The sequence below is a fragment of the Carcharhinus amblyrhynchos genome, chromosome 15 (assembly GCF_965287045.1).
Source record: "Carcharhinus amblyrhynchos chromosome 15, sCarAmb.v2.hapA, whole genome shotgun sequence".
NCBI classification, from domain to species: Eukaryota; Metazoa; Chordata; class Chondrichthyes; order Carcharhiniformes; family Carcharhinidae; genus Carcharhinus; species Carcharhinus amblyrhynchos.
In genome coordinates, this window is record NC_137338.1 from 32,635,847 (window position 1) to 32,662,350 (window position 26,504).

The window sequence follows — 26,504 nt, forward strand, 5'->3', positions numbered from 1 at the left end:
TAAAGGGGCTATGCCCCAAAATACATAACTTGTACCACATTAAACATTTTCCTCGAACAACCTTGTCTAAATAGTTCAACATCCCATCCCCCACGCCCTCAGACCCCCTACTCTCCACAATGTACAGGCATTCCATCACCCCATCATTATTTGTCATTAGGAAATGGATGTTAATTGGCCTATGTAACATAGCTACAGCTCAGCCAGATTTTTTCCTCACTTCCCACACATATGCATATGCTTTCCAGCAGGGGTCACTGGTGTCAATCAAGAGCAGAAACCCTATACCAATAGTTTCACGCCAACTGAAACATTATTGAGTTCTAACACACATCTCAATGCAATCATCCCCGCTGTTCCGATTGTTATGGATAGTTGAATGAATCATGATCAGACTAAAACAAATCCATAGCAGGACTTTAAATGTAATAATTATAACTCAACGTTGTTGCAATAGTTCCTTGCAATATGTCATTTTAAAAGGACAGTACTGCTAAAGGTTAAGGGAGCGACTCACGAAGCCTTATTCCTCACCAACTGATTTTAAGACCAGCAAGCTAATTAAAGTAGATAGAAAAACAAAGTCAACTCCAAGGAGTAAAGACAAAAATGAAAGGTAGCAACCACAGGTCACAGAAGGCATCCAATGATGCTACTTGAACAGTGTCCAAGAAATCTGTCACAAAAACTATTGTTCTACAGATCATCTGTAATATTTTTCAAGATCATGGATAAACTGACAAGTTGCTCAAAATGGTGAAGGGTTTATAATATCAAAATATACAAATTGGAAAGCTCGGTATAAGAGAGGAAGCAACCTTACAATGATAAGACTTTGGATAACTTTGTGAGGCAAAACAGTACTAAAAAGGTTAAAAAGAAAATTAGATGTGTTTCTGGAGAGAGATTTGGTAGAAGTTATGTGAACAATTAATATTATTAAGCTGATCTTGCTCTACACCTTAGCTATGACTGTAATACTACATTCTGCACTCTCTCCTTTCCTTCTCAATGAATGGTATGCTTTGTCCGTATAACACACAAGAAACAATAGTTTTCACTGTATACTATATTGAGACTACATGAAAGGTGCTAATGAAGTGATTGGAAATTGGAACCTTTTTAGATTTGGCATGGCTGAAGAATATTCCTTCTTTTTGACATTCCTGTGAATTTACACAGATTGTTCTCAGATGATGCACTTCAAATTCCATTACATTGCTTTTGCCTTTTACCCATTGATTTGTCTCAACTGACTCCATGGGTGGGATTTTTCTAGTCACGCTCACCCCAAAACTGGAAAATCCCGCCCGAGGTCAACAGATATTTGCATGGTTCCCGTGGTAGGTGGGATGGGAAAATTCCAGTGCGTATGTAGATTCATGCTAATTAAGTCCTGCTATTTGTTGCCCAGTACATATTCAGCAATTTGTTTTGATATACGTTCACAATAAAGATTTCCCCCCCCCCCCTTATCTCTCCAGTAATTATACCACTAATGCTGGAGTTGCAACACAAAAGCAGAACCATGGCATATTTCATTTCATTAGGATCATTTCATTAGGGACCATCCGGTTGCAGGAGGGATGACCTATGATGATGCCTGTCAGATGAAAGGTTGACTGTTTCAAAAATCCACTGCTGGATGAAACTAGTTATGATAATGAGTATGTTAAACATCTGCTCAGACTAAATGCACCAATGTGATCAACACATCTGCAGAAGGTTAAGATTTAATTAAGCAATAATGGACATGTGTCTGGCTAAATTGAAGACAGGCTCTTCTCAATAAAGGATATAGAATACACACATGTTGTTTACCAAAATGACACCTGAGCACTTGCTAAATCTTTGCTGAGCACGGATCAAAATACCTTCATGATTAATAATTATGTGATATCATTAAGAATTCACCCACAAGGATAAATGTATGATAGGGGTTAACCAATATTTAGTGGTAATGTTCTTCCTTTCAACATTATTCTTCAACTCTGCTTAAAACTGAGATTCTGAAGGTTACTAAAATTTGCCAACAGGTGGATTTTAAGATTTTTAACATTTTCTAACAGGTTAATATCTTGCTTTAACTGCTGTTTTTCAGTAGTTATTAAAAATGTGCAGACTGAGCACTTCTCGGTCTGGTGTTTTCCAGGGTACCGAATGCCATTTGTGGAGATGTCACGCTGTTTCTGGAGTTTTTCTCCTCTATATATTAAGTGACATAACAAGGTGCAGCTGCCGACAGCTCACAAATTTGGCCTTGGTGGTTGGTGGGAGCACTACAAGCTCTACTGAGGTACCAACAGGCAAATCAGATTAAAACAGTTACATGTGCGAACCAGAAAGGAGCATGCAGAGGAATCTCAGATCATCCTGTCCGTAAGTTGCAAACATTTAATATGCTTTCTTCAGTGTGCATTTGACGCCCCCTCCAGTTACCTTAATGTCACTGTGTATAATTAGATATGTAAAGCCCTTTTTGGGCGCCTGTTCATTCTCCTCATCCCCGATTAACACAATACGTGATTGTTACTGTCTTTCCCATACGTCAAGGTTACACATAATTCTCCTAAGATCTTTTTAAAGCTGCTAAGTATTTTAAAGCCATTTATATTTATATTGTTCATAAAATATAAAGAAATAATGCACAGAAACGATATAGTTTAATTTGAATTCAGTATAGGGGAGGCACGTTGGCATAGTGGTTAGCATTGCTGTCTCACAGCGCCAGAGACCTGGTTTTGATTCCCGGCTTGGGTCATTTTCTGTGCTGAGTCTGCATGTTCTCCCTGTGTCTGCGGGTTTCCTCCAGGTGCTCCGGTTTCCTCCCACAGTCCAAAAGCCTTTTTGGTTTAGTGCATTGGCCATGCTAAATTCTCCCTCAGTGTACCCAAACAAGTGCTGGAATGTGGCGACTAGGGGATTTTCACAGTAACTTCATTGCAGTGCAAACCTATTTGTGACACTAATAAATAAACTTAAACTTTTATAAAGCAGAATTTGGCCTGTCACTGATATTAACATTTTACAATATTAAATATTGAGATATATAACTTCAAATAAATCTAATCTAGAATGAGCCATAGTTGTAGAAAGATTTAACGATACACTTTTCTAGCAGTTGAAGGTACTTGAAAGGTGCTTTTCCTATTTTTCTCTGTCAACAGTAAATTGTACATAGAACATAGAACACTATAGCACAGTACAGGCCCTTCAGCCCTTGATGTTGTGCCGAGCTATGTCTGAATCCAAAATGAAGCTATCCCACTCCCTATCATTTCTGGTGCATTCCATGTGCCTATCCAATAACTGCTTGAAAGTTCCTGAAGTGTCTGACTCCACTATCACAGCCGGCAGTGCATTCCATACCCAACCACTCTACGCCCAAAGAATCTACCTCAGACATCCCTCCTATATCTCCCACTATGAGCCTTATAGTTATGTCCCCTAGTAACAGCTCCATCCACCTGAGGAAATAGTTTTTGAATGTCCACTCTATCTATCCACTTCACCATCTTATAAATTTCTACTAAGTCACCTCTCATCCTCCCCTGCTCTAAAGAGAAAAGCCCCAACTCCCTCAATCTTTCCTCCTAAGACCTACCCTCCAAACCAGGCAGCATCCTGGTAAATCTCCTTTGCACTCTCTCCGATGCTTCCACATCCTCCTTATAGTGAGTTGACCAGAACTGATTACAATATTCCAAATGTGGTCTCACCAAGGTCCTGTATAGTTGATCCCATGACTCAAACTCAAACCCCATGTTAATAAACGCTAATACACTGTAAGCCTTCTTCACAGCTCTATCTACTTGAGTGGCAACCTTCAAAGATCTGTGGATATGAACCCCAAGATCTCTCTGTTCCTCCACATTCCTCAGAACCCTGCCATTGACCCTGTAATCTGCATTCAAGTTTGTCCTACCAGAATGAATCACCTCACCTTGCAGGGTCATTGATTTTTATTTTCCCCTTTGACTATTTACCACAAACCAATTAAACAGCTGAATTGATGTTACATCTTTCATATCTTGCACCTAATACAGACATTTGTTCTTCGCACTCAACACTCTGTTACCATCACTTTTTTCACATTACCTTCATTTTTTACATGGGATGTGGGCATTGTTGGCTCTGACATCATTTACTGTCCTTTCCTAATTTCCCTTGAGAAAGTGGTGGTGAGATGCCTTCCTTTAATTGTTGCGGTCCATGTGGAGAAGATACACTCACAGAGCTATTAGGAAGAGGCTTGGAAGGGAATTCATAGGCGGTGGTCTTTCCCGATGCCTGCTGCCCTTGCCCTTATAAGCGGTCCGGTTTGCCAGATTTGGGAGGTGCTGTCAAAGAAGCTCGGCAGGTTGCTGCAGTGTATCTTGTAATTAGTGCACTGGTGGTAGAGAATGCCAGTATTTGAAATGGTGGATGGGAGGTGCCCTATCACACTGACTCCTTGACCCTGATGCCAAGCTTCTTGATTGTTGTAGTAGTTATATTCATAGTGAAGAGCATTTAATCACAGTCCTAACTTATGCTTTATAGGTGTTGGAAGGGGTTTGGGGCATCAGGGGGATGAGTCATTTGCCACATAATACCCAGTCACTGACCAGGTCTTATGGAGTCAATACTATGGGGCTAGCCCAATTAATTTTCTGATCAATGGTAACTTCCTGGATGTTGAAGGTCAGGGATGTAACGGTGCCGAAGGAAGCTGTTTTTACTAGCTTTTGTTAGAGGTAGTCATCCCCTGATACTTGTGTGGTTCAAAGGTTACTTGCCACACATCAGCCCAGGCTACAATGCAGTCTATGACTTGCTGTATGCATGCATTGACAGCTTCAAATCTGAGAAATTGTGAACAGAATGTTACCCTGTGCAATCATCAGTGAACATTCCCACTTCTGATCTTATGATGAAGGGAAGGTTATGGATGAAATAGTTGAAAGTGGGTGGGCTTTAGAGACTCTCCTGAGAAACTCTTGCTCTGGTTGAGATAATTGGCCTCTAACAACCACAAACATTTTTATTTTTAGTAGGTCGCAGAGAATCACAGAATTGTTACAGTGCAGAAGGCCATTTAAGAACATAAGAACATAAGAAATAGGAGCAGGAGTAGGCCATCTAGCCCTTCGAGCCTGCCCCGCCATTCAATAAGATCATGGCTGATCTGTCGTGGCTCAGTTCCACTTTCCCGCCCTCTCCCCATAACCCTTAATCCCTTCTCTTATCAAAAACCCATCAACCCGCTTCTTAAAAATATTTAGCGAGGCAGCCTCCACCACTTCAACGGGCAGAGAATTCCAGAGATTCACCACCCTTTGAGTGAAGAAGTTCCTCCTCAACTCCGTTCTAAACCGCCTCCCCTTTATCTTGAGGCTGTGCCCCCTAGTCCTACTGTCTTTTTTGAGCGGGAAGAGTCTCTCCACCTCTATCCTATCCATCCCATTCATCATCTTATACGTCTCAATGAGATCTCCCCTCATTCTTCTAAACTCTAACGAGTACAAGCCTAGTTTATTCAACCTCTTTGGCTCATTGTGTCTGCCCCAGCTTTCCAAAATGTGCATCATGAATTAATCCCATTCCCCTGCCTTTTCCTTTTACCCCTGCATATTGTTTCTATTTTAGGAACACTGTGCTACCATAGGTAGCCCTATTAGGAGCAAGGAGATCTCAATTTCATCACTCAAGAAATTGCAATATGGACAGAATCCTCTCCAACATGTCAAGGTGGCAAACTGCTATGTATGACTCCAGCAAGTGGAGAGTGTTCCCCAAATTCCCATTAACTTCTATGTGACTTTAGCTCCTTGACATCATATTTGGTCAAATATTTTGGTGTCAAGGCCAACAATTCTCATCTCACCTCTGGAATTCAGCTCACTTGTCCACGTCTGGATAAAAACCATCATTTGGTCAAGAGCCATGCAATCCTGTCACAACTCAAACTGAGCATCAGTAAGCTGGGTATTGGTGAATAAGTACCACTTGATGATACTGTTGGCAACAGCTTCCAGTGAAAGTAAACTGATGGAGTGGTAATTGGCCAGATTGGATATGTCCAGTTCTTTATGGTGTTTCTAAGAACATCACTCTAATTATTCAGTTCTTACTACTTCAAGGGTAGGTAGCACAAATAGCACCAATATAAATATTATAGAAGTTCTCAATAATAAATAATTTGTTTTTTGTACTATTTAGAGGCAGCTGGAAAATAGACAATTTGAAATCCATGTTAGGGCATTTTACTCACAACTTTCCTGTTGGGATTACTTTAGTTGGGATTAGTGGCCCCAGCACTTGCTCAGACAATTTATTTACTTTATGTATAAATCCACTCAATGGCAGATCATGAAACTCCAATGGTGAAGGCTAGGCAGACTTGCTCGCCTACGTCATCACTAAAATTTCATTTCAACCTTAAAATGCTTTGGCTAGAGTTATTCCCTCAATAACATTTACAGCTGCACAATTATCCTGCAGAATATATTTCCCCATTAATTAATCTTCCAGACTTCCTTCATACCACCTGTAACTTCCTGCAAATTACATTTGATCTCTGTTGTATTTATATTAACATGGTCGTCTTCATTCTCCATCATCATGATTCCTTCCCCATTGTCCATATTGTTGTTGCCTTTAATCAATTCCCTGTCCTTTTCACTCCACATTCAAAAATTTCCAGCCCTTTCACTCTACAGCCTTCCTATTTTGTTCATTCTGCTCCTACTTTTCTTGCTGCCTTTCTTCACTTTGTCCCCTCTCTGCCTTTATTTTTCTTACTTTCATTCTTTGACCTCCAATTTGTCTATTTTCATCATCCTTTATCCTTTTCACTAAGTATCCAAGATTGTAACTGACTGTTAGTAGCCCACCTAGACCTTATAGTAAAGACGCAATCACTGAAATTAGTAATAATGATAACAATTTTAGAGTGATGTTGCTATCCTGAAATTAGCTGTACCAGAACATTCAGTAGATCTTATTTTAAATCGTTATTTGAAAAATGATAGATATACAACTAGAGCATTATTACTGCTCTTTGATTTTTTTACTATTTCACTCCTTATTCTTGCTTTTATTCCTTATTCTTTCTTCTTAAACTTTGTGCTTTGACCACACATCATATTGTCAATTTTCCAACCAACAATCTCACCATTCTTTCTCTAATTTTGCAAGTATTTGCCATCCCATATATGCTATGGACATTTATTAACATTTTCTTACTTTGTTTATTCATCTGTTTTGCTAACTGTTAAGTGATGTGCCTACATGTGTTAGAATGTGATGACACACATCTGGCTGACTTTGCTATGTCTATGCATGAAGTATTTATGCCAATAGCACCCATGACAAATCGCATTATTGCATTGTACAGATGGCATCAATTCTCACAAAATTCAAAAAATGTAGACTTTTTTTTGCTGCATAGCTTAGGTTTTTTGTGTTTGTTTTTTGCAATGGTACCATCGAAAGTGAAGTACTGTTGTTTTATTTCACATAATGCAAAGAGACAGAAATATAAGGGCAATATTTCAGATTAATAAGAGAACAAATCCCATTACATTGAAGCAGGAAAGGATTTGTCAATCATGTCAACAGAAACAAATCCAATATGTTAAAATACACATTGCTTCTCGCAACTAAACTTTGAACGTGAAATTAAACAGCAACACCAGTTGTGGTGACTGAAATCCCTCCCAACTTAAAGAAAAAATAAAGAGGAATGGAACAAAGAGAGAATGTCTGAAATATTGATTTTACGGTTCATTACAAAAGGTCAAAAACTGAAGCATCCTATAACCGTCCTGTAAATAAGTAATAATTATCCCAATGTCAGATTGATTGATCTCACCGAAACTTTACTATTTGCCTTGAGGGAGATCAGAAAGTTCCAACATAGCTTTCAGCCAGGGGTGAATATTTTTAAAACCGAGGGTAAGGCTACTATAAGCAGATCCTCCTTCATTGGATGTATCCCAACTGTGGCAAGGCTATGATCCAAAATTCAGTTTGTGGAGATAAGGGATCATGGCATGTCTGGGTGGTACCTTGGCACAATGGTTAGCACTGCTGCCTCACAGTGCCATTCCCAGCTTGGGCCACTGTCTGTGCAGAGTGTGCACGTTCTCCCTGTGTCTGTGTGAGTTTTCTCCAGGTGCACCAGTTTCCTCCCACCGTGTAAAAGATGTGCTGGTTATACGGATTCGCTGTGCTAAGTTCTCCCTCAGTGTACCCGAACAGGTACAGATTTTCAAGATAACCAACTTGAAAAGAATTATAAAAGCAGCATGTTATTTAAATGGGGAGAAATTTCAGAATTCTGAGGTACAGAAGGATCTTAGTGTCTGCACATTAATCACAAAAGTTAGTATGCAGGTATGGCAAATGATTAGGAAGGCAAATGGAATGTTGTCATTTTTGCAAGGAGAATGGAACATAAAAGTAGGGAAGTTTTACTACAGTTGTACAGGTGGGTCCACATTTAAGACGCTGTATACAGTTTTAGTCTCCCTACTGAAGAAAGGATAAATGTATTTGAAACGGTTCAGAGAAGATTCACTTGACTGATTATTGGGGTGAAGGTGTTATTTTATGAGGGATAGTTGGTCAGGCTGGGCCTGTATCGATTGGAGTTTAGAAGAATAAGGGCTGTTCTAATTGAAATATGTAAGATCCTGAGGGGACTTGACAAGATGAATTCTAAGAGGATATTTCCCTTTGTGGGGAAGACTAGTGCTAGCCATTCATGTTTGTCAAGCTAACTGTTCTGGTAAACACCTATGTCCAGAGCAGTTTTGAGGAAGAGCCTCTGTCTGAAACATTAACTATTCCTTTTCTTGTGCAATGGGAATGGTATTGCTGTGCATTTCCAGTACTTTGCAATTTTTAAAAGTCTAAAATGTGGCTGAAAATTAGAGTCAAGTTATTCATTACATTTATCGCAATCTTCATTCGGAGAAACTGTTGAGTAAAGCTAATGGCACAAGAGACATTTTGTCATTCTAAGACAGAATAAAGAAAAGAGAAGAAGTATTAGCAAGGAATGGCATGTCAGGAACTCAGGCAGTTCAAGAACATTTATACATGTTCAGACGACAGCAGCTAATTAACGTGCTGACCCCTCAGTTACTAATAGAACAATATTTGCTGCATTGTGGTGCAGTGGCAAGAAGTGAGAGCTGTTGAGAATCACATATGGACAACATTTTCTTCCATTTTTCTATTCGATCTGGACTGCTAATGGAACAGCAACTCAGTCAGCGAGTTCTCTGACAAACTGCCTTGCTCCATGAGACTGCCTGATTGCTGGCGTGTTGCAATACCCTAGAACTAAGTGTGTTTATTAAAAAGATATTTTAGGAATGAGCCTTTTTGTCTACATGTCGCACGATGATATATCACACTCAATCTTGTAATGTAATGTGACTCATTCATGTCTTTTCCTCACTTGTACATGTGTCACAATGATGTTGAGTAACAAGAATGCCGCTTCGTCTCATGGTCCACCAGACAGAATAGAGACTTTTTTTATTAAACTGAAAAAGCATATATTCCCACTTCATGCTACCTGCACCACATAACTAGGCAACATGACTCTAAGTCGGCTGTTGGTCTCTGTGTCAGATTTATGCCACAATCTGTGTTTGAAAGTTATTTTTGTAATTCAAGGCTTAATACACTAGAAAAAATGTTAGAAGCTTTATTAATACATTCATAGGAATTATCATGCATCCGCAAAGTCTCTATATCAAGTGTGCAGGTGACCAAGGCCATATAAGGGTGGCCCCGGGGATACAGTGGTTAGCACTGCTGCCTCACAGCACCAGGGACCCAGCTTCGATTCCAGCCTCGGATGACTTGTTATGTGGAGTTTGCACATTCTCCCCACATCTGTGTGGGTTTCCTCCTAGACTCCAAAGGTGTGCAGGTTAGGTTGATTGGCCATTATAAATTGACCCTTATGATCAGGGGGATTATCAGGATAAAGATGTGGAGGCTATAGGGGTAGATAGATAGAGAGTAATGGGTGTCTGGAACATGCTGGCAGGGGTGGTGGTACAGACAGAAACGAAAGGAGCATTTAAGGGGCCTTTAGATAAACACGTGAGTTTGCAAGGAATGGTGGGATATGGACAAAAGACAGGCAGAAGGGATTAGTTTAATTTGGCATCATGTTCGGCATAACATCATGAGCCTGTTCCTGTGTTTTATATAAGTTGACCTGTTGGAATGATATGAGACTGAGCCATGCCAGCTTCTCACTCACTTTGCTTTTATTTTTGTAGCCTGACTTGGCATTTCCCTTGGGTATTGCCAAGAGTGACAACTCGTTGTCTGGGGATACTGCAAACATAAACTCACCACCTAACAGTTCATGCTTGCATCATCATGCATTCTCACAGCATTAGTTCAGAATTGGTTTGTTGAAATCACTGGTGTTTATGATGCATGGTGCAAAAAGAATGTTCCAGGGAAACATTTTTTCTTCTATTAATTCAATAGCCAAGTGTTAATGTCATGCCATGAATTCTCATTATAAATAGTTACTTATGTGTGGCGATTGTTATTGTGAAATGAACAAGTTGTATAACATTAGAGATGGCTGTTAACTAATACAATTATTATACTACAGATTGATTTTGACATCCTGAAGAACAGGATTTCTTTCAAATCACAGTATTGCTATAGTGCAGAAGGAGGCCGTTTAGGCATTGTGTCTGTACCGGCTCTCTAAGCGAGTATCACAGCTTACTGCCATTCCCCTGTCTTTTCCCCTGCACGTTGTACATATTTACAGTATGTGAAAATCTGCTCCCTTAAATCAGCCCTCTGACCAACGTAGTGGGAGGAATTCTCCAGTCCCATCCGTTCCTGCCCCGCCACTGGCAAGAGTGGAGAATTTGGTGTTCCAGCCAAAACTCCATTCGCTGCAGTGGTGCCGGAGGATCCCAGCCACGAATGAGGTCGGAGGTTGTTGGCGATATAATAATCACCTTGAGTCTGCTTTTACTGTACCTTTTTATTGAACAGGTACTTCATTTAACCAAGACTCGCCAGCAGTCAGTTTTTGTAAACAACAGTCCGGGCCAACAATTAAGGAAGAAAGGTGGTCTTTGTTGAAGGATCAAAGAGGAAATAAGAAACAAAATGGAGCTCAAGTTCAAGTGGTGGAGTGCTGGGCCTTTAAGAAAATGTTGAGTTCAGGTCCTGAGGCTGGGAGAGGGCTGTTCTCAGTTATCAGAGTAGAATCCAAGGAACCCATTTCTGAATAAGATTATTGACATTGCTCATATTGACCCAACAGGATTGTACCTTCTTAAGAAGATGAATCATGTTTATGAATCAATCAGCCCATCAGATTTGCTCCCTCCACGGACCATGTACAATCCATTCTATAACCACATGTGTATATATATATCTTGTAACTTGGTCACGCAACAACATGGAGAGATTAATGGAAAAGTCAAAAGCCCAGAGATCGCCTTAGTTTCTGGCTCAAATTATGCAGGGTGGCAAAAAACCAGAAGGACTTGTCCGTGCGAGATTTGTTTTTATAAAACGATTCCGTAACCAAATAAATATCTTCCTACGGAGCGCAAAAACATATTAATGACAGACTGCATGGTGAAACCAGGGACATGTTTTTAATGTTGTTTCTTCTTTCAGCAGCAATGCAATCTGACTCCAATAATTTTACCCACAACCTGCCAATAAATTCTCTGCACACCACATCACATCTCAGATCCCTGCTCTAGATTGCACGTGACAGCTTGTTAAACCTTAAATGCCAATTACACACTTTTCTTGCAGAGTGCAGATTTTTCTCCAAATAATGATGAATCGAGGAATTAATAATCACTTGCCTTGAGCCCCATTCCACACTGAATTATAAACAGGCAGGTAAACTTGATGCCCATCCCCGATAACTGTATTAGCTGTCAAAAAGATCCTGTTTTACCTCATAAATCTGTCAACACATCTTTATACCTCTCACAGCATAGCCACTCTGATCAGGGCTTGGCAAGAGCATATGCGCCTCTGTCTGTACAAAAGAAACAAAGTTTCTCAACAATAAAAAAAATGCAATACTTCTACAATTTGTGGAAAAAAAGATTCTTACTTTTCCTGATATGCCTAAAATCAGATCAATGTTTTCATTTTACGGGTACATGCATACATTTTTCATTCTTAAACTATGGAAAAAAGATGTCATCTAATCAGGGACAGTTAATATGCTCACTTGCCAGGCCAAGCTCCTTTGAACTGGATAATCAAAACTGGCTGTGTAATAGGAAACATCTTTTGAACACAGAAACTGTGTTAATTCTGGCTAAAGCAGATACAAAAATAGTTAAGTTCGACTAATCATCACATGTGTTTGCAGCCAGCCAGGCAATATTTTAGCCTATCTTGCTGCAGAGAAGGACCACTCTCGCTTTGCCATACTGGAGTGTGGGTAATGCCTGTTTTATTTGGTGTGATGTGATTGCACATCTTGCAATTCATAACTTACCGAGTTGGGGGATTACTCATGCTGACTGACAGGATCCAGGAGAGGGTCCAGAAACAATATGTGATTCCCTGTTTATTAAATTATTTTAATAAATGGAAGATGCACAATCCTTTGAGGTTATATAGGCTCCACTTGTACATTATTGAGCATCACCTGACTGTCCATAAACTGCAAAAACTCAGTAAAATATTTTATTATTGAATCAACCACTATTCTTGGAAATATTTGTGGGCAAGGCTGTATTCTCTGGAGATTCAAAGAATGAGAAGTGATCTCATTGAAATTGACAAAAATTATTTTAGGGCAGGGTAGATGAAGAAAAGATGTTTCCCCTGGCTGGTGAGCCTCGAATCGAGGGGCACCGTATCAGAATTCAGAGGCAGGCTGTTCAAGACTGAGACAGGAAGGAATTTCTTCTCACAGAGGATGGGGAATCTTTAGAACTCTCTATCTCAAGGAGTTATGGAAGAACAATCACTGAGCATGCTCAAGACAGAACTCAATGAATTTCTGAATATTTATGACATCAGATGGGGACATTAGGAAAAATGACATAAAGGTGGATGATCAGCTATGATGTTAAATGGCACAGGAAGTCTGATGGGCTCAATGGCCTGCTCCTACTTGCTATGTTCCAAGGATTCAACTTTTGCAACCTTCATCTGTTGTGTGTGATGACCTCAAAATGGGACAGATTTAACACCAGTGATGTGATTGGCTCCATTTTGAAAGATTGCTGAGTATCATAGAATCACATAATACCACACTGCAGAAGGAAGCCATTCAGCCCATCGGGTTTGCACCAACAACAATACCACCATATCCCCATAACCTCATATATGTATCCTGCTTTTCCCCCTGACACTAAGGGACAACTTAGCATGGCCAATCCAGCTAACCTGCACATCTTTGGTACCCAAAGTACACACTATTTCCAGGCCACCTTTAAAATGGAAATTATGATCTGATGATTAAAGGACCTTGACTGCCATTTTGGGTGAGAATTAATTACAGCCTCTACCATTCACTATCCGTACTTTTCCATGGGCAATGGCACCAAAGAGGTCCAAATCTAACAAAATGGCCTCTTTCTGCACTGTAGCGTTTCTATGATTCTATGAAATTATTTCAGAAGAACAGGATTATTCCACTAGGGCTCACGAACACAATCTGAGCCATTGCAAGCCAGGATTGCCAACACTGCAATTTACTTTGAACCCTGGCTCTATACTGAGGTCTCAATTCAATGTGCTGCCATTTGGCTACTGAGGTTGCCTACAAATTTAAAAGGGTCTAGGGTCTCCTTTCATTTGGAATGTTTTCTCACCAACTTGCTCTCTCAAAATTTAAATGCAAATCCCAAGACCTTTCCATTTAGATGCTACTCTGTTGGCCACTGACCACTGTTCTTAATCACACAATAAGGGGGATTCAGACAAGAATCTTTTGAAAGCATACAAGGGTTGGCCCAACGAAGACAGGATGGTAGCAGTATGAAAATCCCAATGCACAACTTGCCACTCTGTTATTGTTCAAACATTATTTTTACAGGGTCCTAAATTGAGAAAATGTTTCATTGGGGAATGCAGAATGGGGTTACTCATGGTGTACATCGCAATTTCAAAGCACAACAAGTAAAAGCCCTCAAAAAGGTACAGGGGCTAGAAGAAACAGAAATGCTTCCCCAGAATCTGCCAGAATATTGTGCCCTTTCCATTTCACAGTTAATCTCCCCATCATCTCTTCCCCCACCCCAGGACCCACCTGTTTGCCATCACAGAGCGTGGGGCAAACCAGGTGGCAGCAGCTCACAGTGTTCTTGCCCATCCCAAAGCAACCCTCTTACTGCAATTGGCCACAGAAAAATACTTCTGTTATCTTTTGAAGTATTTCTTGCTTCACTTTCTGCTATAGCTTAGCAGTACTTGCATAGGCATGGTCCACCCAGCAAGCCCTTAAGTCTCCAATGGTGGCACAGTAGTTAGCACTGCTGCTCTCAGTGCCAGGGATCCGGGGTTCGATCCCTGGCTTGGGTCACTGTCTGTGTGAAGTTTGCACATTCTCCCTGTACCTGCGTGGGTTTCCTCCAGGAGCTCCAGTTTCCTCCCACAGTCTGAAAGACGTGCTAGTCAGCTGTATTGACCATGCTAAATTCTCCTTCTGTGTATCTGAACTAGGGAATTTTCATTGTAACTTCATTGCAATGTTAATGTAAATCTACCTGTGACACTAATAACTAAACCGAATATTAAAGCTGCAATGACAAAGCTCCTGTTCAAATTCAGGCACCACCTGGACCACGTAGGAGGAAGCTCCAGGAAATGTGGTGGTTGGTGGAATCTAAGTGAAAATTGGGTGAAACGGCTCGCTTAGGGAGACTACTGCCCTATTTTCACCAGAGGACCCAAGTTAAAATTGACTGGACAAGCTAAGAAATGTTCACTGCAATACCACAATTAACCAACAGATGGCACTTATGTTCACACCACAATAATATGTAAGGGGCACGAAGGAACAGCAGTAATTCTCAATCCATTTTTCCAAAGAAATAAAGAGCCAAGATTCTGGTAAAAGGAGGACTGGATTTTATTTTTGGCTAAAATAAAACTGGCTGAAGTGACTTGGTATAATGGATGGCGGAAGGGAAAATTTGGTGAATGTATAATTTCCATACTGAAATGCTGGGATTAAATATGCCTTCTGCAGTTGAACCTAGCTCAATGGAAATGCTTTTGCATTTTTAACTTGATACAAATAACCCTCACTGCCTGTGTTACATTGTGACGCTTAAATTTGATCTGATAACATTTTAAATTGATAGACAACCTGATTGTGTTGCTAAAGTATTTTGAATCTAAATTGATATATATGATTTTTCCCCTTCATTCTTGCGATGTGGTTGTCGCTGGCAGTCTTCCCCGTGTCTCCTCCTCATTGCTTTTGTTGCTGCAGTCTTAAATATCCAACTTGTAGTGAGCTCTCGTAGTGAGATGGTCCCTTTAATTAGAAATCCTTCCTTTGACAGAATGGATGTATCATCCTGCTGGCCCTCCCTGCTTCACCAGGCTGATTGCTCTGAGGCAGAAACCATTCCTTCACTACTCTGCTTTCCAACTTGCTAATACTCCTGTAGCTTCCTCCGGGTCTAAGTCCAGGAAATTCCACCCAGCAACTTCATGACTTGAAATCCATGTCAACGGCAAGGAATCCAGACTGTCAGATGTCATTTTCTCAAAGCTACTAGAAAAGCAGTACAACAGCTTTTGGATATTGATTTTTTACTGTGTATCCTTTCCTCACTTCCAGTTGCTATATCGTTTAAACAAGAATCATACTGAAAGCAATTACCTCACTCTCATTTTCATAGCAATTTATGACCAGTTAAACATTTGGAAAAGCAGATTTTGTTCTGAAACTGTACTTATTAACCTTATGAATTGAGCAACTTGTGCAGTTGTTCAGTTTTAATGATACCACGTATGCCTACCATTTATCAAGCTGATCTTTCTCTCCACCTATCTGTAACTGTAACATTATGGGCCTGATTTTACCATTTTGATTCTAAGTGCTTGCTGTACTTGAATCTGACAGTGTTTCAGATCTGACTTTTAGACCTGTTCTCCAGTGTCCCCACATGCGTTCTGCCTGAAAAAATATCAGCAATTCCAAATCGGGCTGCACAAACCTATGGATGTGGTTTATTGCGCCCGAAACCTTGCAGCTCCAATCGGAACCTTCAACTGCGCAGTAAACCCCTACTGATCATATGCAGAATGGCAACGGATCCTCTTCACCCCCCACCACCACCAATTGCACGCAGAGTGGCGGCAGACCCATCTGCCCCCCGCCTCCCCCTGCACCCCCACCAGAGAGTCATCTAACCCACCTCCCTCACCACCCCCCCCCCGCCAGAGTCATCTGACTCCTCCCATCTCCCCCACCCCCCACCACCACCGACCTGAGTCAGAGAGCAGCCGGAAGCTCTGAACTTACCTCCTCAGAAGCTGGAGCACCCAAATCGAATCTTTGCAGTCCATGTCTGTTTTGTGTTGAATCGGGACCGGCAAGCGCAGTGGTAAAGTGGGAAGTGCTGGTAAAGTTGGGCGTGCAGCCCATTCATTTACATGCATTCAAATGCATTTAAATTGCCGCCATGCCTGTTCTGGGTGTGGTCCCGGTCACCGCCACTTTCAGCCATATGTAAAGGGGGAACGGCCACAGAGACAGTCGTAGATTGCACTACTTGCCTCACACCCTTTACCACATTTTCATGCCGGAAAACGCACACAACTTGATGGTAAAATCGGGCCCTATGGGTGGAATTCTCTGGCCGCACTTGTCTGAAAAGTGGAGATTTCTGCCTGACTTAAATGGACCTCTATATGCTCTGCCTCCTTGCTCGCTAGAATTCCAGTGTCGGGTGGGATGGGAGAATTCTGGCCTATATTCTGCACCCTCTACTTCCCTTCTTCCCTATGCACTCTATGTCTGCATAGAAACAATGCTTTTCACTGTCATGTGATAATAATAAACCAACAACAATCAGCAATGCCCATATAGATGGTGTAGCCATGGGACCTGTTTTTCATCCAATGTTTATTAACACTTTTGTTGGTTTCCATGAAAGAAATGCGTTTTTGATTGAAATGAGCCCTAACCTCCCACATCCTGCATTTTTTGGACATGTAAATGATATGTTCACAATTTTAATTTACTGCTGCGTGAAAGGATTTTCTTAAGCATTTTAATACGCTCTAACCTGTGCACAAGTTAACTTTTGAGATGGAGCATTTTGCTGCCATTTCTTCGGCTGCTGATTGCGGAAGCGACTGATGAGTTCTCTATGACTCTCTGCTCTAAGTCTACCTTCACTGCTCATTTAACAAGTTGGGAATCATATAGCTCCATGCACTGTAAGATTGGCCCATTCAGCAATCTTATAAATAAGCCCTAAGTCATTTGCTCACTTTGCAAACTTGACACAGAAATGGAGTGCAACAAAATTCTCTTGTGGGACACTGGTTATTCTCATCAGATCATTGTTCAATTCATACTGTGCAAACTCTCAGATAATCAACCTTTTGAGCTGAGAAGTGCCCGGTCTACCTGAAATTACATGGAAAGGCAAACTACCTCAAGAATTGGAGCAGCAGTTTAACATTTCATGCTACTACTATGCAGCGGCTATTAAGTGTATGGTTTCCACAAACAGAAAGCCATCATCAGTCCAGAAAGGCAATCCGCCTACCATACAATTAAGGCCTTTCAGAGGGCTATTAAGAGTCAACTATATTGCTGTGGCTTTGGATTCATATGTAATCCAGACCGGGCAAGGATGACTGATTTTCTCCTCTAACAAACAGTAGTGAACCAGATGGGTCTTACACTTCAGTAGTCTCATAGTCATGATTGCTGAAATTACATTTTTACTCCATTTTAATTGAACTAATTGAATTCAAATTCCCTGTTGCCATGGTGGGATTTAAACATATATCTCCAAATCATTGGCCCAGCCCTTTGGATTGCTAGTCCAGTAACATAACTCCAAAGCTACAATACCCATGAGGTTTCCCCTGTTGAAAGTACATAGATTCATTGGTTTCTAAAAACAAAAGATAACAACATTTTGGACGAGATTGTTGATCAGAACCTACCCGAAATGTTAACCTAACCTTGATGGATGCAACCTTTGATGTGTTATAAAGTATTTCCAAGCAATAAATTTTCCAAGAATAGTTTAACCAGTGCAATTATAGCCACTTTTTAAAGTTTCTTTTAGTTTCCCTCTAAAAGGAGTTTCCTTCCCTTTATGAATGTAAAACTAATGCAGCCTCAAGTACATTATGTATTAATTGGGTAGAAAATGTCTCATTTCTGGTTGTGAATATTGGAGGAATGCCAACATTTGCAGGCCCATATAATTCACGTGGAGAATGTTATGCCAGACTCAGAGCTAGACCCAGAACTGGATATTTCTTTCTACAATATCTGACAGTCTCAGACTACTTTGCAGCAAACGTATGACTTCCGAGGTGAAGCCTCTTATGTAATGCAGAAACACAGCAGCAGATTTGTGTGCAGCAAGCTCATACAAACAGCAATGGTATAACGAGAAGAGGGAAGTCTTGTTGTGCAGTGGTGGTGACTCTACCTCTGGGTTCACGCCCCCTTTTAGGACTTGTTGGCCAAGGAAGGTAATGTGACCTGATAGATTGATTATCAGCCTGTAGATCCTTCCAATGAACTTGCTGGGAGGCAATAAAGAGTAGGAGAGTTTCTTGGCCAGCCACAGTGCAGGAGGCAACTGCAAAGCACTACAGCATTACCAAATATTATCATGGACCAATCCAATTTTAATTAAGTCATGGTTGTTAATGCTCCTTAGCATCTGGTAACTCAACAGGGACAATGGGTTTTTTAGTGATGTTTTTGCAGGGATAAATATTGGCCAGCATACCGATGATAACTCACAATGGGATTTTAACCATCCATTTAGAACCACAGAATCATTGAGAATTTACAGTACAGAATGGCCCATTGTGCCTGCACCAGCTGAAAAACGAGCCATCCAGCCAAGTCCCACTTTGAACCATTTGTCCATGTCCATACAGGTCACAGTTTTTCAGGCTCACATCCAGACACCTTCTAAATGAGTTGAAGGCTTCTGTTTCTCCTACCCTTTCAAACAGGGAGTTCCTGATCTCTATAACCCCCACCCCTTCCCCTCGAATGAAAAACAAAATCCTACTCCCCCCTCTAAGGTTTCTACTCACTTTAAACCTACGCTCCCTAATCATTGGCCACTGTGCTAAGGTAAATTGGCCTTTCCTATCAATTCTATCCAGGTCCTTCACAATCTTCTACTTCTCAATCAAATCTCCCCTCAGCCTCCCCTATACCAAGGAGAACCAACCCAACTTACCCAATTTTTCTCATTGCAGTTTTGGCAACATCATCTTAAATCACCTCTGTAGCCTCTCTAATGCAATTGTGTTCTTTCTATAGTGAGGTGACTGGAACTGCACAGAATGCTCAAGTTGTGGCCGGATTAATGATTTGTACTGTTCCAGCATAACCTCCCAGCTCTTATATTCTATAATTTGGCCAATGAAGGAAAAGATGCCATTTACCTTCTAAAAGCAATTTATCGACCTGTCCTGCTATTTTCAGTGATCTGTGGACATTCATTCCAAGGTCCCTCACTTCCTCTACATCGCTCCAAATTTTCCCATTAGTTGTGTAATCCTTTGCCTTGTTTGATCTCCCCAAATGCATCATCTCGTACTTCCCTTGGTTGAATTCCATGTGCTCCTTTTCTGCCTACCTGACTAGCCAGGGCCTTGAGACAGGGCCCAAGTTTAACATCTTACCTGAAAGCTCCCAACTCTGACAACAAAACTCTCCATCAAAACTGGCATAAGTGTTTGGTACTTCTAGGTTATCTATTGCATAGCCAGAGGTTAAGCCCATTTTAACTTTACATAATCACGTGTAAACCAAAAGTCTGAAGAGCAGCATGATGGTGCAGTGGTTAGCACTGCTACCTCATGGCTCCAGGGGCCTGGGTTTGATTCCTGGCTTGGGTCACTGTCTATGTGGAGTTTGCACATTCTTCTTGTGTCTGCGTGGATTTCCTCCTAGTGCTCCAGTTTCCTCCCGCAGTCCAAAGATGTGTAGGCTAGGTTGATTGGCCATGCTAAATTACTCCTTAGTGTCCCTGGATGTGTAGATTAGATGGATTAGTGGGGTAAATGTATGGGGTTCTGAGGATTGGGCCTGGGGTGGGATTGCTCTGAGTGCATACTTGATGGTCCGAATGGTCTCCTTCTGCACCATCGGGTTTCTATGATTCTATGATCATCCCGTACTGCAACATTATGAGCTTTCAGGTAAGAAGTTAAACTTGGGCCCTGTCTCAAGGCCTTGGTTGATCAGATAGGCAGAAAAGTAGCACATGGAATTCAACCAAGAAAAGTGTGAGATGATGCATTTGGAGAGGTCAAACAACTCAGAGGATTTTCTAATTTCTTACACCAGTTACTTTAGTGACCTGTTAAGTGCGCTATTGTCAATTTGATGCTAGTCTTTGCTAATTTGTTTAATATTCTTTCATGGGATGTGAGTGTTGAAGGCAAGGCATTTGTTGACTATCACTAATTGTCCTTGAGGTGATGGAGGCAAAGGGGCCTTTGTCAACCGTTGGCATAGATAGAGCCACAGTTGAGTGGTGGCCTGCATTATGCACCCAAACTCACAAGAACTGCTTTAAGAATGGCTGATCTTATCTGTCATTTAGTCCTTACACGAAGAAGTGTGAAACCTTTCATCCCATCGGTATTTGCTGGTCCAAACTCTGCAGCTGAATTCAGTGTCCTAACTCTGTCAACTGCTCACTCTTCATAACTTCATTACAGGTGAGGATTCGGCAAGGTATGCAGCACCCAGTTGTATCAGTGGTTCAAGGTATAACGTTACTAGATATGCCATCTAGTCGATATTTTAGTGAATGTTTGAGAACTATTGTTTTCGGAACTGAAGTTGGAATTTTTGAGAATGTGCGCCTGCTCACTGACTAGGATTGGATGGTTTTAATCAGCATGACCATTGACAAATCACTAACACAACAAATTAACATTAATAAATCATAGAGGAAGAAATTAGGCAGTAGCAACTAACAGGCTTTCAGCTTCAATTCATTAGCACATTCCATGCATATGGATTCCTTGTATACATAAGTTTAATTTATGGTAAGGGATACACATTCCATGTATAGCACTAACTCTTTTATCTTGGGTTCAGCGTCCAGAGGGAGTTGCTTTAGGATTTGCCTACTATCTTAACAATGTCTGTGTGGAGGCATAAGTCATATTCTTTAAAATATCTTGTTTATTTGCAGAACTATGCACATCTCAGTGCTCTGCACAAGGTTGTACTTTCTGCTTCCCACCAGATCTTAGTCATATGCCATTGTATCAAAGTTACATCAGTAGTTACATTCGTAAGAGGTGCTCCTGATCTTAACTCTTTCTCCACCAAGTCTTTAACCCAACTATATGCATTCTTCTTTATCTCCCACAAAGTCATACCATTCACAGGATTAGTCTCTAGTGCCTTGATCAATCTCCCCAGTTTAGTTCTGACTTCATTTCAAGCTTGAGGATTAACTGCACTTTCTCATTGTTCAATAGGACCATCTTCAACCTGGGTGTTGTAGAGTTACCACTTCTTCCTGATTCCTTGGGGCAAATTTTTCCGTTCCGCCCACCACCAATCGTAGCAGGCGAGGGGCAGAGCATGGAAGGGTTTTCCAGTTTCAGGGTGAGCGCAGCCAGAAAATGCCGCCACTTGCCTCTGTTGGATCTAACTATTATGTCAAGGTTCCATGGTTTCCTTGCTAATGATACCGAGGCTTTTTGGTTCCTTCTGATATTTCCCTGGATCCTGATCTATCTCAATTCTATATGCTCTTTCTGTTATAATCTCTTTCCTCTGTCAATCTCGTATCCACATTCTCTCTTGGACTTTAGCTCTGTTGTTCCTCATGTTTCCTCATTTTCTCACAATCATCTGAGGTAACGTTAGTTTGTAGTGCTTGTTGCAGAGTTGAAAGTTGTGTTCACCTCTGCCTTCCAATCAATAATCCTAATGGTGAGTACCTGTTTTCTTTTCATGGTGCGATTCTGTAGTTAAGGAGGGCCAAGTTAATATGCTTATACCTTTTCATTAATTTCTGGATGATTCAAACTCTTTTTGCTTCTCTGTTTGACTAAGGATATCTATAATCTTATACATGAAACCATACTACTGTGCAAAATTATGGAGCAGCTCATTAGGCAACTGGGGACTTTTGTCTGACACCACAATGCCTGGGAAGCATGTCATGAGGATTCTTCTCAATGAGATAATAACTACCTCTGTTGTGGTGTTGTGCAGTCTACTCACTTTAAACTATCTGGAGTAGTAATCTGCAGTGATGATGAAAACTTTGCCATTAAACAATTGTATTCCCATGTGGTGCCAATACCTGGAAGGGAAAATAAGAACATAAGAAATAGGACCAGGAGTAGGCCATCTAGCCCTTCGAGCCTGCCCCACCATTCAATAAGATCATGGCTGATCTGAAGTGAATCAGTTCCACTTTCCTGCTCTCTCCCCATAACCCTTAATTCCCCTGTCTATCAAAAACCTGTCTACCCGTGACTTAAGTATCTTTAGCGAGGTAGCCTCCACCACTTCAACGGGCAGAGAATTCCAGAGATTCACCACCCTTTGAGTGAAGAAGTTCCTCCTCAACTCCGAGTTGGAGTTGTGGAGGATGTTGGTGATTCACTCTGCTGTTGGCTATTCACTGCACATATAACGTAACTCATGATTAACTCTCCAATGAAGTGAGTAATGAATGGCTGCCAGAACCACTGCTGGGATATTGTTTGGAATTTCGCTCTTCCCAAGTGACATTGCTGTATTTTCTGCAGAACGTCAAGTCGAAGGCTGGAATTCTCTGGTCTTGTATGGCCAGCTACTGCTGCCAGCGAGAACGGAGAGTTTCATGCTCAATGAAATCTCTGTTCATTGCAGCAGGACTGGAGAACCCCAGTCACAGGTGAGGTTGGAAAATTCCAGTTGAAGTATTTTAGGGATGACCAGTCTGTCATTAAAAATAAAGAAATCATTAATGATTGTGAAATGTTTTCTCTGTTTGAAATATAGGCAAAGTATTGCGTTGCTAAGAGTATACTCTGGTGATCCATTCTGAAAATACTCTTTGGCCAGAATGTTACCACCATTCATGCCAGCAGGGTTTTCCCATCTCGCTGCAGCGAACGGAAATCCTCACGTCCTTTGATTTTGATGCACTTGGCATCCTGCTGTTGTGCTTGCTTGATTTCTTGTAATCTCTTCTCAGTGATTGGTCATGTTTAATAATGAGTGAAGTTGATGCTTCCACTTCCTCAATAAAGTTTAAATGTTTCAGTTTAACTCCTTCCACTGGTATTCTTGACAGTATACCCTTGAACACATTGAGTAACCAAATCATATCTCATGAGTCTCAGCCCATTGCATTGAATTTTAGGCAGCTGTTTTGCATTTTGCTTTCAGTTAAGAAGAGTAATCAAAGGCTTGTGAGCAGGTTCAATTATAAACCTTTGATCCATGACTTAATCAAAGAACTGCTTGCAGGTCTATGTCTCTGCTAATGCTTCCTTCACAATGATCAGGGTACCTCTTCTCTGAGTGTGAGAGAACTTGAGGTAATAAAATGGTCTTTTTGTCCATATTTGTGAGCTTGAAACAGCATTGTGCCCAAGCCTGTAGACGAAGCATCCATTGTTATGATTGTCTGTCACTCTGGATTGTGGCGCTCTAGAATTTCTGATGAACTTAGGAGATTTTTGCTCTTGTTGAAAGCATTTTGCTGCTCAACTTTCCAAAACCACTCTTGACCATGTCACAACAGCTGTCGTTCATTGATCACTACCGAGTTTGCTGGGAATTTGCTCACTTAATTTACCATGCCAAAGAATCTTTGCAATTCTGCCATGCTCTTAGACTGTTGGAACTTCCTAATGATCTGAGTTTTCTTGGGGTCATGTGTAATTCCTGAAGCTTGCACAATGTGCCCTAAGAATTTTATTATAGGCTTTGGAAATTCACATTTGCTCCTTAACGTCAAATCTGCTTGTTGTAGAACTTTGAGGAGTCAATGTGTCCTTTGCTCGATGATCCATGTATGAGAATGTTGTCCACATGATGTATTACTCTTTCCATGCCCTCTAGGATTTAAAATTAAGTTATCTCAGGTACAGAATCAATGGCAAATGGTAATCTGTTAAAACGACAATGCCCAAATGGGATGACTAAATTCATTAACAATCAAGATTCTTTGCCAGAGGCAACTGCCAAGAGCTGTCGTTAGCATACAACTTTGTGAAAGGGTGCTGTTTGCTTATCTCATTGAATCATAGAATCCGTACTGTATAGAAGGAAGCCATTCAGCCCATCAAATCTGTATTGACCACAATCCGACCCAGGTTCTATTCCCGTAAACCCATGCATTTACCGTGCTAATCCCCTTAACACTAGGGTCAATTTAGCATGGTCAATCGACCTAACCCAAACATCTTTGGACTATGGGAGGAAACCGAAGCACTTGAAGGAAACCCATGCAGACACAGAGAAAAAGTGCAAACTCCACACAGACACTGGCCCAAGGCTGGAATTGAACCTGAGGCCCTGGTGCTGTGAGGCACCACTGTGTCACCATGCCACACAAATTGATGCCCTCAGTTACATCTCGCTCTTTCCTGACTTGTTTAATTGAGTCAAATTCATACAAATGGTAATTGAACCATTAGCTTTGATACTGTGACCATTCCAAAATATCACTTTATCAGAATGGAATCATCTCTCCAGTAACCAATTTGTAACATATGTTCAAAGTGCTCTTGACTTTGTCTAAGATTGGGTGAGGGACCTTCCTGATTATGAGGAGTCACATAGGCTTAGCATTTGCCCTTAGGGTCATGTGATATTTTGTTTTCAGCAGAAAATAGGAATGGAATTCATTCTTAAATACATTACTAGACTGCTTGTCAACTATGCATCAACCTTCTAAATGAACCTCATCTGCAAACATGCTTTTCTGTTCAATAACAATGACACCTAGTTTTGTACAATATACAGGGTTTTCACAATTTTTAAAATCCTTATATCTTAATCTTGCCATATGTTCGCCTATTACCTTTATCATTACACTTCCTGGACTTTCCAGCTGGATGGAGGTTAGGTGTAATGTGATATTTTTAAGTTATTTTGCTTCACCTAATAGTACTGAAATACCTATCCCAGTATTAAGCTTGAATGCTGTGGGGTGACCATCAACTTCTAATTTAATGCTCGGCTAATTACTTTAGACAGATTCATAGAGTTTAACGGCATGGAAACAGGCCCTTTGGCCCAACTTGTCCATGCCACCCTTATTTTTATTTAAACCCCTGAGCTAATCCCAATTGACCATATTTGGCCCATGTCCCTATAACTATGTAAATGCTTTTTAAAAGATAAAATTATACTCATCTCTATTACAACCTCTGGCAGCTTGTTCCAGACACTCACCACCCTCTGTGTGAAACAATTGCCCCTCTGGACACTCCCCTCTCACCTTAAACCTATGCCCTCTAGTTTTAGACTCCCCTACCTTTGGGAAAAGATATTGACTATCTACCTTGTCTATGCCTGTCATTATTTTACAGACCTCTATAAGGTCACCCCTCAGTCTCCTACGCTCCAGAGAAAAGAGTCCCAGTCTATTTGGCCTCTTCTTATAACTCAATCCATCAAGTCCAGGTAGCATCCTAGTAAATCTTCTCTTCACTCTGTCTAGTTTAATAATATCCCTTCCATAATAGGGTGACCAGAACTGCACACAGTATTCCAAGTGTGGCCTTACCAATGTCTTGTACAACTCCAACAAGACGTCCCAACTCCTGTATTCATTGTTCTGACCGATGAAACCAAGTGCGCTGAATGCCTTCTTCACCACTCTATCCAACTGTGACTCCACTTCCATAGAGCTATGAACATGTACCCCTAGATCTCTTTGTTCTGTAACCGTTCCCAATGCCCTACCATTAACTGAGTAAGACCTGCCCTGCTTCAATCTTCCAAAATGCATTACCTCGCATTTGTCTAAATTAAACTCCATCTGCCATTTGTCAGCCCACTTGCCCAATTGATCAAGATCCCACTGCAATTAGAGATAACCTTCCTCACTTTCCACCATGTCACCAGTCTTGGTGTCATCTGCAAACTTACAAACCATGCCCCTTATATTCTCATCCAAATCATTAATATAAATGACAAATAACAGTGGACCCAGCACTGATCCCTGAGGCACACCGCTAGTCACAGGCCTTCAATTTGAAAAACAACTCTCTACAACGACCCTCTGGCTTCTGTCAAGAAGTCAATTTTGTATCCATTTAGA

The 26,504-nt window shown here is 41.0% G+C and overlaps 1 protein-coding gene across 4 annotated transcripts in view; it reads left to right on the forward strand.

Moving 5' to 3' along the window:
• The first annotated feature begins 2,121 nt into the window (after nt 1-2,121).
• hao2 (hydroxyacid oxidase 2 (long chain)) overlaps nt 2,122-26,504 on the forward strand; it is a 94,468-nt gene continuing 70,085 nt past the window's right edge. Inside the window, exons 1-2 of one of the 4 annotated variants that reach the window (XM_080203745.1) lie at nt 2,122-2,379; nt 15,543-15,768. Coding sequence is in view for 2 of the 4 variants with exons in the window: in XM_080203747.1 (XP_080059873.1) it covers nt 2,330-2,379 (50 nt within the window). In the remaining 2 variants the exon portion in view is untranslated. The remainder of the gene's footprint in view (nt 2,380-15,542; nt 15,769-26,504) is intronic. The other 3 variants (XM_080203747.1, XM_080203744.1, XM_080203749.1) reach the window with 3 other exon arrangements.